Below are 17,694 nucleotides of genomic sequence, written 5' to 3'. Positions count from 1 at the left end.
AAGGGTTTCGCATCAAAGCAGTGCTAAGAGCAAATGAGGAAACGATTCATATTGTATTTGTTATCAAATAGAGGAAAAGATTAAAAGTTAAAAAATGGATTGTTCCTGATTTTTGATTGCTTTCCGTTTTTGTGTAAACAATAATGTTCATTGTAAAGGAACTAAAAAATGAAATTGACAATCCTTGAAGTAAACATGTTTACTGATACTTCAATTTCCTCTCTGTCGCAACTATAAAAGGCTAAAACAACCAAATTATATTATTGCTAAAAGATTCTATCTGTTTACTATCAGGCCAAAAGAACCACTTTTACAAAAAAAAAAAAAACAAAAAAAAACGTCAGTCTGTCAATTCGTATATTACAAGCATACTTGGGACCACAGAGAGAATGATGAACTGGCGTCATCTCATGAAAACGGGCTTAGTCTTAGTCTACAGGCATGGGTGCTATTATAAGGTTGTGGTCTTGGCAAGTTGAGCCCCTGTCTTCTTCTTAGATTTGGCACTGTCCACTGCTTACCCTTCCTTCAATTAAGCTTTTGTGGTAAATTTGAGCACGGGCAGTATAGCAATTAAATGATGTTATTTCAAATTGAGTTTCGGAACTCACTGTTTTCACAAATAATGTTCGAAATTTTGACTTTTATTTCGCAAAGTTTGGTTTTGATTCAACTGGCAAACAATCAGTGACTTTAAATTCATATTAATTGAGGATATTTACTAATTGGACGCTCAGTGTGCCCCCTTCCTCCTAGTGGCGTGAGTTTACAAAATTAGGGGGAGGGCAAAGTATGTTGTTAGAAATCTAGGAGGGGGGCCATTTTGTTGTTTACTTTAATTTTGTAATAAGAATTCTTAAAAAACGCGTATTTCAACGAAAAAGCCCAAAAATGTATTTATAAATCTGTGGGGGGGCGGCAATTGCCCGCCCCTCCCTTGACGTTATTGCTTTCTTCCCGGCGCTAGCGAATTTGCCCTGTGTTGGCTGCTCATGCCTTTGCCTCCGTGTTTGTATAATTAAAAAAAAAAATGGCGTAGGTCTACTCTTACTTAATGTTTTTTTTTTCAAAAACGAACCCAAGCTGTGGCAGCTGTAACTAAATTTGATCCATGGATTTGATCTTTGATCTTTTCGGATTTGATCTTTGCTCTTATTTTTAACGTTACTGGCGAGGTAAAATTGTATAATTTCTGCTTAAATCTATCTAAATATTATCCATGTATTGCCAAAGGCTACTGAATTAGCTCATTACTGAAGAGTTATCTTTTAATTTAGAAAAAGAAGACTAAAGGTAAATGGTGAATTTCAGTCAAATTATTTTTGAGAAACATAGAAGCGATGCTCTATGACTTAGCATCGTATAATCCGACTAGTCGAATTTTCTCCTGTCAATTTATGCGTTACGATATTAACTTGATTTTGAAGAAACCAAATGCCTGGTTCTGTCTGATTTTGGATCCAATCATCAGATCAAGCTGACCCTTGTCTGAAAAAATAACTATAGCCTATCATTTATGCATGAACAATATTAACGCAATTTTTTAAGAAAAAACTAACCAACATCCTGTTATATCTAGTTTAACCTCTTGCAATTAGAGCAAGCAGCCTCCTTTCTCAAAAATAACTGTAACGCTACAGCGTTGCCTCTGATAACTGTAGCCTATAATTTATGCATTAACAATATTAACGCAGTTTCTAAGAAGAAACAAACAAACATCCTGTTCTATCTATTTTAACCTCTTGCAATTAGAGCAAGCAGCCACCTTTCTCAAAAATAACTGTACCCTATAATTTATGCATTAACAATATTAATATGGTTCTTAAGAGAATAAAAACATGTTATTTTCTCTAATTGCCAACCTCTTACAATTAGACCAAACAGACCTTTTTCTGAAAAATATGATATCGAAAACCTGTTATTAGTGAGTTAAGAATATTGATCAGATTGCGAAAACAAAAATGATTATCATAAAAATGCATTTCTATCTAACTTAAGATCATACAATTAGTTTTACATGGAACTCTCTCTAATAATTACACAGCAGACTATCGTTTTATATTTTAAAAATAGTGAGATAAAACAGAGAAAAAAGGTAAAACAAAAAGGGTTGATTGTGGGACAATATATTATGATAGGAAAATTAAGTAGCCTTATGTCATGAAAATATTGGCTCTGGCAAAATTTTAGGGTTTGTCTAATCCATGCAGGACATTATTTTACGGATATTTAAATGTGGGGTTGAAAATAAGCATTGACCTTTAAATCTCCTTATTCCGTGACAAAAAAAAGGTTTCTTCACAAGGTTTTCCTGGAATTTCTTGAAAACTTCCTGAACATGATAATTTTTCAGTTCTTAAAACTTGGCCAGGAATATAGTCTAACCACCACCCTCCTCCGTGTTAAGTTAACCCGTGCTTTTCTGGAAGCGTAAAGCCTAGAATAAAATATAGAAATTAGTGTGTAGAAAAAAAAGAACTATTGAATAATCACTTCATTTTTTTTAGTGCTAGACTAAATCGGGACGAAAGATTAGATCTCAGTAAATTTTGTAGTAATTGCTTTACGGTGAAAGTTTTGGCAATTCTAGCATAGTTATTCGATTTAAGTCTGGTCTCTTAGGTAGCAAATTACTTAGTAAAATGATACTTTTTAGAGATGCTGTTGACAAAGTTTTAAGAGAAGAACAGTGGGGTTTTAGAAAAGGTAGAGGATGTGTTGACCAAATTTCACTCTCAGGTTAATAATTGAGAAGTGTCTTGAGTTGTCAAACACCTTTGGTCCTCAGTTTTATAGATTATGAGCAAGCGTTCGATTCTGTTGATAGAAGAGCTTTAGTAAAGGTTTTATCCTTGTATGGTGTACCAGATAAATACATTAAAGTGATTAGTTCTGTGTACGAGAATAACACTGCTGCGGTTAAGGTAGGAAATGAGGTTAGTAGCTGGTTTTGTATCGAATCAGGAGTTAAGCAGGGTTGTGTTCTATCCCCCTTATATGGATTATTTTGATGGACTTTGTCTTAAGGAGTACAGGGAGGCAATGGGAGACACCGGAATCAAATGGGGAGGAAAAAGTCTCCTGGACTTAGATTATGCTGATGATTTAAGCATCCTAGATGAAAGTGTGAGCAAAATGAAGGAACTATTAGAGGTTTTGCGAGTTCAGGGTACTAGAATATGTTTAAAAATTAATATTAAGAAGACTAAGTCACTAAGTCTATTAATAAGTGAAGATGAAAAGGTGATGTTGGGTAATGAAAAGATTGATCTGGTGGACAGATTCACTTACCTTGGTAGTATTATTAGTAAAGATGGTGGGAGCAGTGAAGATGTTAAAAATAGAATAGCCAAGGCTCAGGGTGTTCTTTCACAGTTAAAAAAAAGCATGGAAGAATAGGAAGATAAGTCAGCAACCCAAGATTAGAATATTAGAAGCTACGGTAATGACAGTGGTCAAATATGGCTCTGAAGAATGGGCGCTACGAAAAGCGGATGAAGATTTGCTAGATGTTTTCCAGAGAAATTGCTTAAGGATTGTTCTGGGTACCCGGCTGACTGACCGTATTTCAAACAACAGGCTATACGAAAAATGTGGTCCAATACCGCTCTCTAGGGCTATAATGGAAAAATGATTGAGGTGGCTAAGGCACGTTCACAGTTAATATAATATACCAGTAAGTTTACCGCAGATGATTTCTGGCTCTTCATTCTCAGTGCGAACAAAAAGCTCCTCCCACTTATTTCTGCACTTATTATCCACTTATTGGTTGAGCCGGCCAAGTGGTTTTGTCAGTACTTGTTCCGTAGGTGATTATTCTTTGTCTACCCGTGAAAAGATCTAATGCCGCTTATGTTTATATCTGCAAAAACGTTCTCTGGAGAACTCGCACCTCGGTCGGGTTTTTATAATGGGTGAGAGAGGGAAAGATCATACTGGATAATTATATAAACTGTGGGCACGTTGTACGGATGAAGGATGATAGATTGCCGAAGATTGTTCTTTTCGGCCAACCGTCTAGGGCTGAACGAAAAGCAGGACGTCCTCGTCTGGGGTGATATGACGTCATAAAGAAAGATTTAAAGGAAGTGGGAACTTCGTGGGAGGTGGTAAAAAGGAAGGCTTTGAATAAATTGGGATGTAGAAGGAGTGTGCGTAGCTGTTTCGGCCTCAGGTGGTTTGGTGCTGCGGTGAGTTGTTAGTAGTCGTAGTAGTAGTATTCGATTTAAAGTAATGGTTTGCATTCTGCTCATGAGTCATATGGAAATTTTCACACGCATATTCTTTTCTCCATCCTTTTGACACGCATATTCTTTTCTTCAGCGGGTGAGGTAGGGGTATAATTTTTCTTGTCCTGTATTGAATAAACATTTCTACAAGAACTTCTTTCGTTTATATGCTTATGTACAACCACCTCTGTATCCCTGCTCTTTATTCGCAACAATCGCTTAAACAGTGTAAAAAAACTGACATTAACTCTTTTTGACCCGTAGCTTTGAAATCTGGAAAGTAATGAAAGATGAATATGTCTCTTTATCTAAAAGTAATGTTCTGTTGGCCAATTATGTGTTATTTTAATCTGTCACAATTGTGTCTTCTTTCTTTTCCCTTTTTTCATGTTTTTTTTTTCATTTGATGTTCTAGTGAGTGGAAAGGTGAAGTTACTTCACCATGTGAACCGCCAGGAATGTACCCCAAAGAAGAAGGGGCAGTACTACTAGTTTTTTTTTTTATACCGAGACTTAAATGGGAATATATCTCATTCTCCTCTTTTTTATATTATTTTTAGTGTCTCGGGTGGGCAAATATCCACTTGAATTAGGGCGTTAATAACCGTAGAACGAACAACGGCCAAAAAATAGCTAATTATCCACAGAACCTGAGTCATCCCTCAAATTTTCTGGGTTCTCGCAATTCTCCTCGAAAATTAACGATCTGTATATCATGTTAAGGCTTGTTTATTTAAACGTCAATTTTCTGGTTGGTTTTGGAATTCCCAATTTTCTTTTGGGCAAATTTGGAGAAGCCCCCAACAATTCAGGATTAGTGGATGTATTGGATTGATCCCCCACTCCTGCCGATGTCCATGCAGCTTACCTTTAGCTTGTGATTCAACTCACTAATTATCGTTTTCGTTCATTTTAGAATGCGACATTGAAAGCCGAAATTGAACGGCTTCGCAAAGAAAATCAGGCCCTCAGATCCAGCAAGAAGTGAATGTCTGGTGCTAACAGCTACTCGATCCTGCTACTGGAAAGATTTTATATTTTTAGAAATCATTTTAGCTAGTGCTCACATATATCCGGGTTAAGTTATTGGCAAAATGTTTCAATAGGGTAGGTCAATTGTATACAGATTTACCTTAGCGTTGCTATTAGCTTGGGAGTTAAAAAAAAATAACCAAGATGAATTTCATATAGTACAATATGACAGTGCATTTACTTCGGCTGCTGTAATTCAAATGATAAGAGTAACTTAGTGTAAAATATATGTACAAGCTATCGTCTCAGACTAGTTAAGTTCTGTTGATCGGTTCAGACCCTTTTTCTTATGCATTATTTAGAGTTTCTTATTTTTCTAAAATTTGTCGATTTTTTCTTTCTCTTTTTGTATCAGTTTTTCCTCTCTTTCTAAACTTTTTGGATCATTTGAAATTTCAGCTATTAATATCAAATTTGCTATTCTGTGTATTGGATGTCCAAAAAAAACTTTAGAAATAATTGGCTCTTAATAACAATAAAAAAAACCTGAATCTCATTAGACAACTTTTCGGGTCTCTTGTAAGTTACGAAACACACCCTCTTTTGATTGCCGTAGCTGATTTGTCATTCGAGGTACTATATCTGTTATTCAAAATTTATTGCGCCATTAAGAAGATACAAATAACTGTATTTGGTCCAAGTTTAAAATGCACATACCCCAATGGCATTAGGGCATGTGTTATTTAAGCTCCTAAAATCGTTTTATCTTTTTAAATAATAACTACTTTTCAAGCTAAAGTAAATAGAAAATATGTTTAAGTTGCCATGGAAATCATATGAATCATTCATTATGTCCGCAAAATTTTACTTCTGTTTTGAGTTTTAATTCAAATACCTAGTGACCTTTGAATATTTATGTCTAATATATAGATTATCAACAATGGGATCTTAAGGTCACCCCTACTCCCTCTCTCTCTCCTCCGTGCACTCCTTGCATTCTTGATCCTTTTAAAGTTTTAATCATTATGCAACAAATGTAATACTATAATATAAGCATGTAAGCACATGCTATTTACAGTAAGTTCATTTGTCAATTCAATTCAGGGTGTTCTTTTTAGCATAGAAGGAGGGGTAATTTTGCTTGTCCTTTTTCCAATAGTTATACAAAAGAACTTGTGGTGTTGTATATACTTATGTTTTTTTGTATATTTAATAAATAGGTGGAAACTAAATAAATGTGTAGATGCAACATTTAATTCGGAAAGCTTTAAACCAAGCTTTAAATCAGTACCGCTGTCTGAATACTGCCTAAGAGAAACCATTTTAGAAAACCTTTATTAGAGAAACTGGGCTTTTGACACTTATAAAAAGTAAAAATTTTCTCATACTAAAATAAAAACGATTGCTGTCGGAATATGAAGATTCAGTCTCAAAATTAAAAAAGTCGTTTTTTAAATAGTCAGTCACCAAGATTCAGCTACAATTTTGATTAGTCATTTTTAGCAAATTTTTAAGTAAAAATGTCTAAACTAGATGTTTTCAGAGAGATTACATTATTGACATATTTAACGCTGTGTGGAAACTGTCTGAGAGAAACCCTGTTAGAGAACTGATTTTAGAGAAACTGGACTTTTGACACTCATGAAAAAAACCTAAGGCAGACTGGTTATTGAAGTTAGTTTTTCTTATATTAAAATAAAAACGGTTGTAATTGAAAATTGAAGCTTCAATCTAAAAATTGAATAAGCCACTTTCGAAATAGAGTTAATCGCGAAGATACAACTTTGAATTCAACTCAAATGTTCAGTCAAAGTTATGGCTCAGAACCAGATTTAACGGTTATAAGACCAGACTTAGTTTCAGCAAATCGCATTTTCAAAATGACGAGTTTGCATTTCGAAGTTAAAAACAACCACACAAAAAAATGTGTTAACTAACACAGAAGTTGTTCTGCTCTAAGGTTAGAAAAAATTCAATTAGACAGTATTTGCTTAACACTGCTAAAACAAGATTTCTGTATTTTGTTTATATGTGATTAAATTTTTAAATGAGCGGAAATTAAAGAAGTAGAAGTCTTTGAGTGATTCTTATTTTATTGTTATTATTTTAGCTAATGGGAATTATATTTTTAAATCCGGCTAAATGATTTTTTATTCTATTTTATTTTGGTGCTGTGTTATCTATGGTACATATACGTATGTTGTCGAAAATTCTGAAATAAAAATTTTATGGTGTTTGTTTGATTTCCTTGAGGATTTATGAGTAAGATAAAACTTGTGATGTCAAGTGGGTTTTTTTCTGTATATTCATGGCGCCAGATACGTGAAGGTATCTGATATGCCGCTATTCCTTTACCTCGTTCCGAAACCTCTAGTTTTTAAATGTCTGTTGAATGATCTTTTGAAGAAGTCATCAGAGGGATTTGCAAGAATAATATCCCCAGGTAGATCGTTCTAGATAGAAGTAGAACGCCGGATAAAGCTGTTCGTCAAGTACTCGGTTCTTGGTGTGTCCTTTAGAAAATTCGACAGAGCTGTCTGCCTTCGTGTCCGCCTTGGCTACTGGACGAATGGGGCATAATGCAAGAGAGCTCGTCTAAGGGAGGCAAATTCATGTAAAGTTTAAAATGGCCTTTAGTTTTCTTTGAAAAAATTATTTTTCGGAAAGTTTTTTTTCATTAATTTTTGTTCGTTTTTGATTGCAAAAAGATTCAAGTTCTTAAAAATTCCTTATTTCAAAATCAAACTTAAAAAAAAATCAAATTTTCATCAAAGTAGCAAGACTGGCACCAAAGTAATGAAATCAAAATGAAAAAAGTTTGCCCCCTTTGAAGGTTATACGACGACCCCGTCTATATGAATTGCCTCTGGGATAAAAATAAATAAAGTGTGAAGGGAGGCTAGCTGCCCTCCGATCACTTTTTACTGTTAAAAAGTGAATTGTAACTTTTAATTTCCAATCAAACGAGCCCTCTATGAACTTTATACGAGCATCCCTTCCATGACAACCATATATGCCATCAGGGCATAACTTACAACGCCTACCCTCGGACCCTGGGCGGTTGTCTCAACAACGGAGTTTTGCTATCTGAACTTTGAACTATTGTTAACAAAATGTCTACCTAAAAACTACCTCGGTGCATTTAGGGTGTTGGAGGGGGATGGGGGCTAGTTGCCCTCTAATTTCATTTGACTCTTAAAAAGTGAACGAGAACTTTCAATTCCCAATCGATTGAACCCTGTTCGAAGTTTATACAAGCATCCCTTCCATAAAAACAATATATGTCCCCAAAGTATTACTTACAACGCCTGCCTCCGGGCCATGGGGAGTTGCATCGACACAGGAGTTTTTCTTATCTGACCTTTGAATTATTTTTAATGAAATGGATACTTAAATGGAAAATTGTTATCGCATAGGCTTGGAAAAAAAGGTTTGGGGGGGGGGAGGGGCTAGTTGCACTCTGATATCTTTTGACTCTTAAAAAGTGAACTAGAACTTTCAATTTCCAATGAATTGAGCCCTCTCTGAAGTATATACGAGCGTTCCTTTCATAATAACCATACACGCCCCCAGGACAACACTTACAACGCCTACCCCCTGGGCCCTGGGGGGTTGTTTTGACACCGGAGTTTTAGTTATCTAAATTTTGAACAATTTAAAAAAAAACTTGCTATCTCAAAATTTGTAGCAGATGGGCTTGGGGAAAAAGGGCATGGGGGGCTAGTTGCCCTTTAGTCACTTGACTCTTAAAAAGTAAACTAGAACTTTCAATTTCCAATCAAATGAGCCCTCTATGAAGTTTATACGAGCATCCTTTTCGTAAAAACCGTACATACCTTTAGGGCATAACTAAGAATGCCTTCTCCTTGGTCTAGGGGGGCTGTATTTGAGTTTTTCTTATGTGGTCTTTGAACTATTTTTAAAAAAAAGGGCTATCTCAAAGTTTTTATCAGATGGATTTGAGACAATAAAGGCGTGGCGGGGGGGGGGGGGATTAGATGCTCTCCAATCTCTTTTGACTCTTAAAAAATGAACTGTAACTTTAAATTTCCAATCAAATGAGCCCTCTTTGAAGTTTATACGAGCATCCCTTCCATAAGAACCATATGTACCCCCAAGGCATATTTTACAACGCCTACCCCCGGGCCCTAGGGGGTTGTGTCGACACCGAAGTTTTTGCTATATGATCTTTGAACTATTTTTAACAAAATAGCTACCTCAAATTTCTATCGGATGCAATTGGGAAAAAAGGGCGAGAAGGGGGCTGGTTACCCTCCAAAATCTTTTGACGCTTAAAAAGTGAACAAGAACTTTCAATTTCCAATCAAATGAGTCCTCTCTGAAGTTTATACAAGCATTCCTTCCATAAGAACCATATATGTCCCCAGGGCATAACTTATAACCCTTGCCCTGAAGACTGTGGGAGGAGGTGTCCTGCTCAAAGATATAATTCCAAGAACTTTCAACTACGTTGAAAAAAATGGCTATCTCAAAATTTTGATTGGATGTCTTTGGGGAATGGTGGGCGTGGAAGGGGTGATAGTTGCCTTCCAATCACTCTCCAATATTTAAAAAGGCACTAGCCATTTAAATTTCCAATCGAATGAGTGCTTTTTGAAGTTTCTATGACGAAGCATGACTTACAACCCTTGCCTTGAGGGCTGTGGGGGGGGGGGGGTTGTCATCCTCAAAGACCTAATTTCCAGAATTTTCAACTACGTTGAACAAAATGGCCATTTTAAAATTTTGATTGGGTGTTTTTGAGGAAAAGTTGGGAGTAAAAGGGGGGTTAGTTGCCTTCCAATCACTTTCGACTATTAAAAAAAGCACTAGCCCTTTGAAGGTTCAATCGAATCAACCCTTTTTGAAGTTTTTACGAAAAGATTTTCAATAAGCACCTTTTATACCCCCGGGGCATAACTTACAACCCTTGCCCTGAGGGCTATGGGGGAGTTTCCTCCTCAAAAACATAATTGCTATCTGGAAATCAACTACGTAGAACAAAATGGTTCTCTCAAAATTTTGATTGGATGGGTTTGGGAAATTGGTGGGCGTGGAACGGGATTTTGTTGCCTTCCAATCACTTTTGACCCTTAAAAAGGGCATTAGAACTCTTGATTTCCAATAGATTAAGGCTCCTTTGAAGTTTTTACGACGACCCCGTCCATATGAAGTGCGTCTGGAAAAAAAATAATAAATAGTAATAATAAAACACTGGAGCCGTATGGCCTTTACTATAGGCAACGCTATAGCGTTGCCTCTGATTTGTAGCATAATAAAAAAGGACCTCAAGTTTATTTGGATTGAAAGAAACAAATTCTATTGCAAATACTGCAGCTCATTTACCATGGTTGGAGTTGAAAAAGTGACAAGCTTGATACTTAAGGAGGTTCGACAACATGTTCTGAAGGGTGTTACAGTGTTGTATTTGAAATCACTGCCAAAAATGCCTTCGTTTGCTATTCCAAGTTGACGAGGTGCAATTAAACAAAAAAGAAAAAAAATTGACAGTCTTTTGACTTAGCAATGCTAACTCAAAAACAGGAAATCTTCTTGTCATTGTCCACAGAGCTGCAAAGTGCAAACACAAACGCTTCTTAGATTCTAGGCCAAGAGTAAGCTTCTGCAACGCTACCTGTTTTAAGACTTCGAAGGAAAAATTTTAAAGTTTCTGCATGTTGCTCTTTGTTTGACCTTCCGGAATATTGGGTATAAGCCTAGGGTTCCGGCACTACCAGCAGCACATAAAGCAATTTTTACTTTATAATATTCAGAATAATCATAGTTAACACATTTTGCATGTAGCATTGCTATACTTTACCCCCATGGGCACCCATAAGGGAGGGGCGCCCCCCCCCCTCCTGGCTGAATGATGCTGCCTTAGTTTTATATCCTTGTTCCGAGACTTATATTATATAGGATAGCATTAAAAGTGGCAATTGGTAAATATTTTCTAAATCATATTATTGACTTACAAATAAAGTGAATATGGTAAATATTCAGTTAGAAATAAAGTGAATGCACCATTCAATGCCTTTTTTATGCTGATTACAAATTTAATAATCATTTTTATTGGAAATGAATTTCAGCCCCCCCCCTATATATATTTCTACATTAGGGGGGGGGGGGGTAGGGGCCAATTTTGTTTCTGATGTAAATGGGAGGTAAGTTTAAACTTTACCCCCACCCTCCCAATGTAGAAATATATACCCTGAATTGGCATATAATAGGGGGGAGGGGGGCTGAAATTCATTTCTGATAGAAATGATTATTATATTTGTAATCAGCATAAAAAAGGCATTGCATGGTGTATTCACTTTATTCCTAATTCAATAATATGATTTGATATATATTTACTGTGAATATACCATTTGATGCCTTCTTTTATGCTCTTTCCAAATATAATAATCATCTTTGTTAGAAATGAATTTGGCCCCAACCCATATATACCAATTCAGGGTATATATTTACACATTAGGGGGTTGGCGGTAAAGTTTAAACTTACCTCCCATTTACATCATAAATAAAATTTACCCCCCCTCCCCTAATGTGCAAATATATACCCTGAATTGGTATACAGGGGTGGAGGTAAAATTCATTTCCAACAAAAATGAGTATTATATTTGGAAAGATCCTAAAAAAAGGCAGCAAGTGGTATATTCACATTATTTGTAAGTCAATAATATGATTTGGTAAATATTTACCTGCTAATTAGACCAGGTTTGCCCCCTGGAATTCAGCCCATGTTGAGCCCCCCCCCCCCAATGCCCAAATATATAGCTCAAATTATATATTTTTAATGGATTCTGCCACCTGTAAATTGGGTAAATATTTACCAAATCATAATATTGAGTCCTATTGCTAGCAAGTGCGATTTAAGGTAATTGAGTTACAACTAAAGTGAATATACCACTCAATGCCTGTTTTTATGCTCTTTACAATGTTCATTTTTGTCAGAAATGAATTTTAGCCTACATCCCTATATATACCAATTCAGGGTATATATTTGTACATTAGGGGGGTGGGGGAAAAGTTTAAACTTAGCTTTCATTTACATCAGAAATAAAATTACCCCCACCCCTCAAATGTGCAAATATATACCCCAAATTGGTATATATAGAGGTGGCAGCTAAAATGATTATTATATTTGTAAAGAGCATAAAAAAAAGCATTGAGTGGTATATTCACTTTAGTTGTAACTCAATAATATGATTTGGTAAATATTTACTGTAAATTGTTTTCCTGTTTTTGTTTCATCACAGTTGATTAATTTATAAGTACATGGGTTGCTAACAATATGAAAGATGCTAACAATATGAAAGAGTAGGGTAAGACAGCCTAACCAGTAGTCTGACAGCTAATCATCCCCTCAACATTTAAATCACTAGGCTATAAAATCTCTACTATATCACCTAGAAGGCATTTCATCATTAGATTTGTCTAATTGTCTGAATAGGTTAAGTATGAGAGTAGCTTGAATGTTTAGACCATGGCCTATACAACGCTAACAATTTTAAATGCACTTCTAGTCAACAGTAGATCCTAACCATACACACTCACTTTTAGCTTCAACCTGAAATTAGAGAATGTTCTACAGTCTTAAATGTAGGGTCTGAAAGTTAGAACAAAGTATCTAAATCATTCTCAGATTCTATAGTTGGTATAGAGAATACTCTATAAGACAAGGGTTATGAGCAACAGAATTTTTAATATGGTAGTATGTATAAGTAACTATTGTTTAAGTTTAAATGTTAAGACAATTAGTTTTCCTATATTGTAGTCAGGATCTTAACTATCTCATTCCCAACCATCAACTATGAAGTTATATCCAAACAACCTACCGTTTATGTTTATAGAAGACAAACTTTAATCCAAATATTTATCTGAAGCTTAGTATTTTGTGTATTACCCTAATGGTAACCACTAGACCCCTCCCTAATGAAGTCAGATACAGAAAAATTATTTTCAGAATTTTTTACTGTTTCATTCCATTTTGCCCCTATCCTTAAGATTTACATTTTCTGTATAAAATAAAGTAAGAATTTTGATGCTGTAATGTTTTTTGTGGAATTTCTGCATATAGCCAAGGGTTTGAAGACCATAAGCTTTTTTTGTATGAAGGCAAAATATATATTTTTCAATATTTAAAGAGAGGGTTTTTGTTTATTTTTTTTTTCAATGAAAATACAAAAAAAATTATTTTTTCAATGAAAAGACTAAAAAAAGGTTTTTTCAAGGTATGGATGGGCAGAAGCCTCTCCCATTCATACAATGTTCTAGTTGCCTAATTGTATTAATGTTTATCAGAGACTTAATTCACACAAAGTGTTCTTTACAACCTTGAAAGGGGAGCATTCTCCTCTTACTATCCATATTAAGAGCTTAGTTGAAATACCCTTTTCTAAATGTTAGTGGCTAGTTCCCCTCCCCTTTTTTGCAAAGATCTCATGGAAATACCTTTGGTTTCAATCCAAAAAATTTGCTTATGATGGATTTGGTGCCCCCCCCCCCTAAAAAAACACTGACCTTCCAACCTACCCCAAAATCAGGTGTGTACCAAAGCAATAATGCATAACAATTAGTAATTCTATAAATAGATTTTACATTATAGCCCTTCATTTTGTATGGCCTATGTATGATCTCAGGGACAAATTTGGTAGCATGACCTTTGAAACTGGGAGGCTATTATAGCTTTTTAATAGTTTCTTAGCCAATTGACTGTCAGAATTATTGCTTGATGATATTTCGGCCCTGTTTGGGCCAAAATTTCTGTTTTAAAGCATAACATGGCAGAAATTAGCACTTTACTATGGTAAGATCTTAAATGTGTTGGCTGTATACATATATACCTTCTCAATAATTCATAATAATGTTTATTGTCACAGAAATTCAAATTTTTCTAGTTTTAGTGGCTATACAAATGTTCATTGTTTACCTTACTTACTGTTTGCTACCATGAACTCCTTGACTTGTTCTTCTACACCAGAGAGCATATTTTCACTCTAAAAAAAAAAAATTGTATTCAATACAAGAAAAAGTAAAATACTCAAAGATATGCTATTCACTGCCTAAGAAGTTAAAGTTCTTAAAAAAGAGGTTTTTAGCTATCTTGGGAAGTGGCAGAGCCCTAGACCCCGAAGCCGCGCCGAAAAGTCGGCGGCGCGCCGCCGAAAAAAGACGGTGGCGCGCCGCCGCGCTTGAATCAGCGTGCTGACGCCGCCGCGGATTCTATTGGCGGCGGCTTCACTAATACGGTTCCGTTTTTTTTTCTCTCTCTTTATTGGTTATCGATATCGACCTCCAGGCTTCAACCGTCATCCTGGCTAATCTGTTTCTTAAAGACAAATACAGTCATCTTGGGTTCGCGATGTACATCGGTTCGTAGGAAGGAGAAGAAGAAATTTTTCTTGAAACAAAAATTCTACCTTCCACTTTAAATTTCTGTTCATTTTTCTTTCTGATTTTTCGGATGAAAAGAGGTAGGTAAAAGAGCTGCCTAAGTAAAGAACAATGTTGGCACAATGTATTATTTTTTTTCCATACCAGGGCAATTCGTATCAAAGGAGTTGTCGTAGAAACTTCGAAAAGGGCTCATTCGATTGGAAATTCGAATGGCTTGTGCCGTTTTCAGTGATAGGAAGTCAGCTAACACCCCTTCCACGCCAACCATTTCCCCAAACACATCCAATCAAAATTTTAAAATAGCCATTTTGTTCAGAGTAACTGATTTCCAGAGAGAAAATATGTTTATGAGGAGGTTACTCCCCCTCAACCCTTAGGGCAAGGGTTTTGTAGTTATGCCCTGGGGGTATATAAGAACGATGTTGGCACAATGTATTATTTTTTTTTCCTTTAGACCAGGGCACTTCATATCAAAGAAGTTGTCGAAGAAACTTCGAAAAGGGCTCATTCAATTGGAGATTAGAGTGGCTTGTGCCCTTTTTAATAGTCAAAAATGATTGGAAGGCAACTAACACCCCTTCCACCCCCACCATTTCCCAAAACACATCCAATCAACATTTTGAGATAGCCATTTTATTTAATGTAGTTGAAAGTTCTGGAAATTAGGTCTTAGAGGATGACAACCACCCTCACAACCCTTAGGGTGAGGGTTGTAATTTATGCCCTGGGGCATATACGGTTTTTATAGAAAGCCTTGTCGTAGAAACTCAAAAAGGGATCATTCGATTGGAAATCGAAAAGCCTAGTGCCCTTTTTAATAATCGAAAGTGATTGGAAGGCTTGACATTTTTATAGTAGAGATCGATGTGGGTAAAATGTATCATTTTTTTGTTGTTGTTGTTTAGACCAGGGCACTTCGTATCGAAGGAGTTGTCGTAGGAACTTCGAAAAGGGCTCATTCGATTGAAAATAGAAATGGTTGATGCTCTTTTTAAAAGTCAAAAATGACTGGAGGGAAACTAATCTCCCTCCCCCCCCCCCCCACCCCATTGCCGTTTTGGTTAAAAAGTAAATGTTGCCCTAAGATTAAATCAAAATGCACTGTGTTCATGCTAATTCCCAATAAGGCATCTCAGCAGTATCCCAAGAACAACTGAGGGTATTATGTTCAAACTTTCGGGGCTTCTTCTGCTCTTAAAATTTGACCAAAGTAAAATAGCGTAAGTGTATCCAAGCGTAAGTGTATTGAAAGTAAACAAATTTTTTGGCGAATGTTATCAAGTTTTCCATTTCAGGTCAACTAGAGGAGGTATGAAACTAAATTAAACACTACTATTTGTGTCCAGATTTTTTAAAGGGTCCATGTTGTTAAATTTTGCTGAAAATTTTTCTCCAGCATACAAATAGCAGACCAAACTATAAATTCTTAAAAAAAAAGAAAAGATTTATAGTATTATTTTCTTTTTCCCTGAAAAAGCCTATTTTAATATAAAACAAACAGAAACTAATTAAAAAAAAACTTCCACAAAATTAGTTTTTCAAAGAAAAGTAAAGAACTCCATTAAACAAAAAATGATCAAAATTAAATCAAATAATCTACCAAGCGTGAAACTACCACAAATCAGCATCGATAAATAAATGAAACCCAAAACGAACAGAAATTACAATAAATAACCGAGTCAAACTCAAAATAAGCAGAAATTAACATGAGTTGGGCGCAAAACTCTTATGCCTTACCAAGGCCGGAACATAATTTGCACTTTATTGAAAAAAATACAAATGAATATGCATTGTCAGTTTAATATATATATACTGATATTTAATAATCAAAATGTTAATATTATTTGATATATTACAGTTATAAAAGTAAAAACATTTATATTTTTTCAGTAAAGTGAAAATTGTGTTCTGGCCTTGGGAAGGCATAAGGGTTTTGAGCTCAACTTATGTTAATTTCTGCTCGTTTCGAGTTTGGCTCAGTTATTTATTGTAATTTCTGTTCGTTTTGGGCTTCATTTATTTATCGATGCTGATTTGTGGTAGTTTCCCGCTTGGTAAATTATCTAGAGCTAGTATAGAGATATATCTATAGAAATGAATTACATTTTTTCGCACAGTTAGCAGATCACACTGAAGTGGAAGTAGCCTTAAAAATTGACTTGAAACGTTATAACTTGATCACTTCTTTCAGAAAAGAAATTTGGAGGGTTATTCCGTGTTGATACGAAAAGAGGGTAAAGGTGCAGTTTAGTTCCTCTTGTAGTGTTGGGCGCAGGAGCCCTATGGTAAAGGTGTAGGTTTGTTCTCACTTATAAAAACAACTTATTTCAGCAAATACAAAAAAGAAGCCCATTTGCGGCATTTTGTGGGACCCCAAGGTCCAATGCTAGAATCAGATCCCGCGAGTGGCAGTTTACGCTCGTCAAGTTCTAGCTGTACCGGCCACAAGTGCCCCAGCTAAACGGCTTTTTAGCACGACAGGACTGAAAGTGACTGCAAAAAGATGAATGCCTCCAGGCAGAGTGAACAAACTCACTTTTGTTACATAAATTGTAACTGAAGTGATGTAACCGCTGATTTAAAATTGTTGGTGTTGTTAAGCCATGGTATCTGACTTGTATACAGTGTTTTTTTGATGTTGTTATTTGTTTTTGTTTTTTCACTTCCTTTTCGTATGTATTTGATGAACAGGAGATGTTTGAACTTCAAACTTTGAAAGTTATACACACATTAGCCCAAATCATTAACAAGAAGGAAATGACTAAACACGGGATTTATAGGAACAATGCGATGTTAAACATAAACACAACATAGGTTTCCCTGGGTCTAGTGGCTAAAAATGAGAATTCTACTTGGTCTGATAGACGGTGAACATAAACACTTTCCACACGGCCCAACAAATTCCTGTTTTGTCATATTGTTCTTGTATGTTTTTAGCCAACCATTTAAATTTCCTTACTAAAATCGAGGTTGAACGTGCTTGGTGAAGTGGAATTTTTATTATTATTTTTAATCAGAAAAACCGGTCTAAAATCGGCGGCGCGCCGCCAAAAAATTTTCGGCGCTCCGCCGCCAATACTAAATCACACAA

General features: G+C 35.6%; 1 protein-coding gene across 1 annotated transcript in view; it reads left to right on the top strand.

Moving 5' to 3' along the window:
* The window catches only part of LOC148939029 (thyrotroph embryonic factor-like), a 67,858-nt gene extending 61,973 nt beyond the window's left edge, over positions 1 to 5,885 (top strand). Inside the window, exon 9 of the mRNA XM_089107287.1 lies at positions 5,146 to 5,885. Within this exon, the coding sequence (XP_088963413.1) occupies positions 5,146 to 5,217 (72 nt within the window). The 3' untranslated portion in view covers positions 5,218 to 5,885. The remainder of the gene's footprint in view (positions 1 to 5,145) is intronic.
* Positions 5,886 to 17,694: the final 11,809 nt, after the last annotated feature.

The sequence above is a fragment of the Artemia sp. Qi Xiang Cuo genome, unplaced genomic scaffold, assembly GCF_049724085.1.
Source record: "Artemia sp. Qi Xiang Cuo unplaced genomic scaffold, ASM4972408v1 HiC_scaffold_22, whole genome shotgun sequence".
In the NCBI taxonomy this organism is placed as follows: Eukaryota; Metazoa; Arthropoda; class Branchiopoda; order Anostraca; family Artemiidae; genus Artemia; species Artemia sp. Qi Xiang Cuo.
The sequence above is the reverse complement of the archived record's forward strand: the minus strand, read 5'-3'. Positions and strand labels throughout refer to the sequence as shown.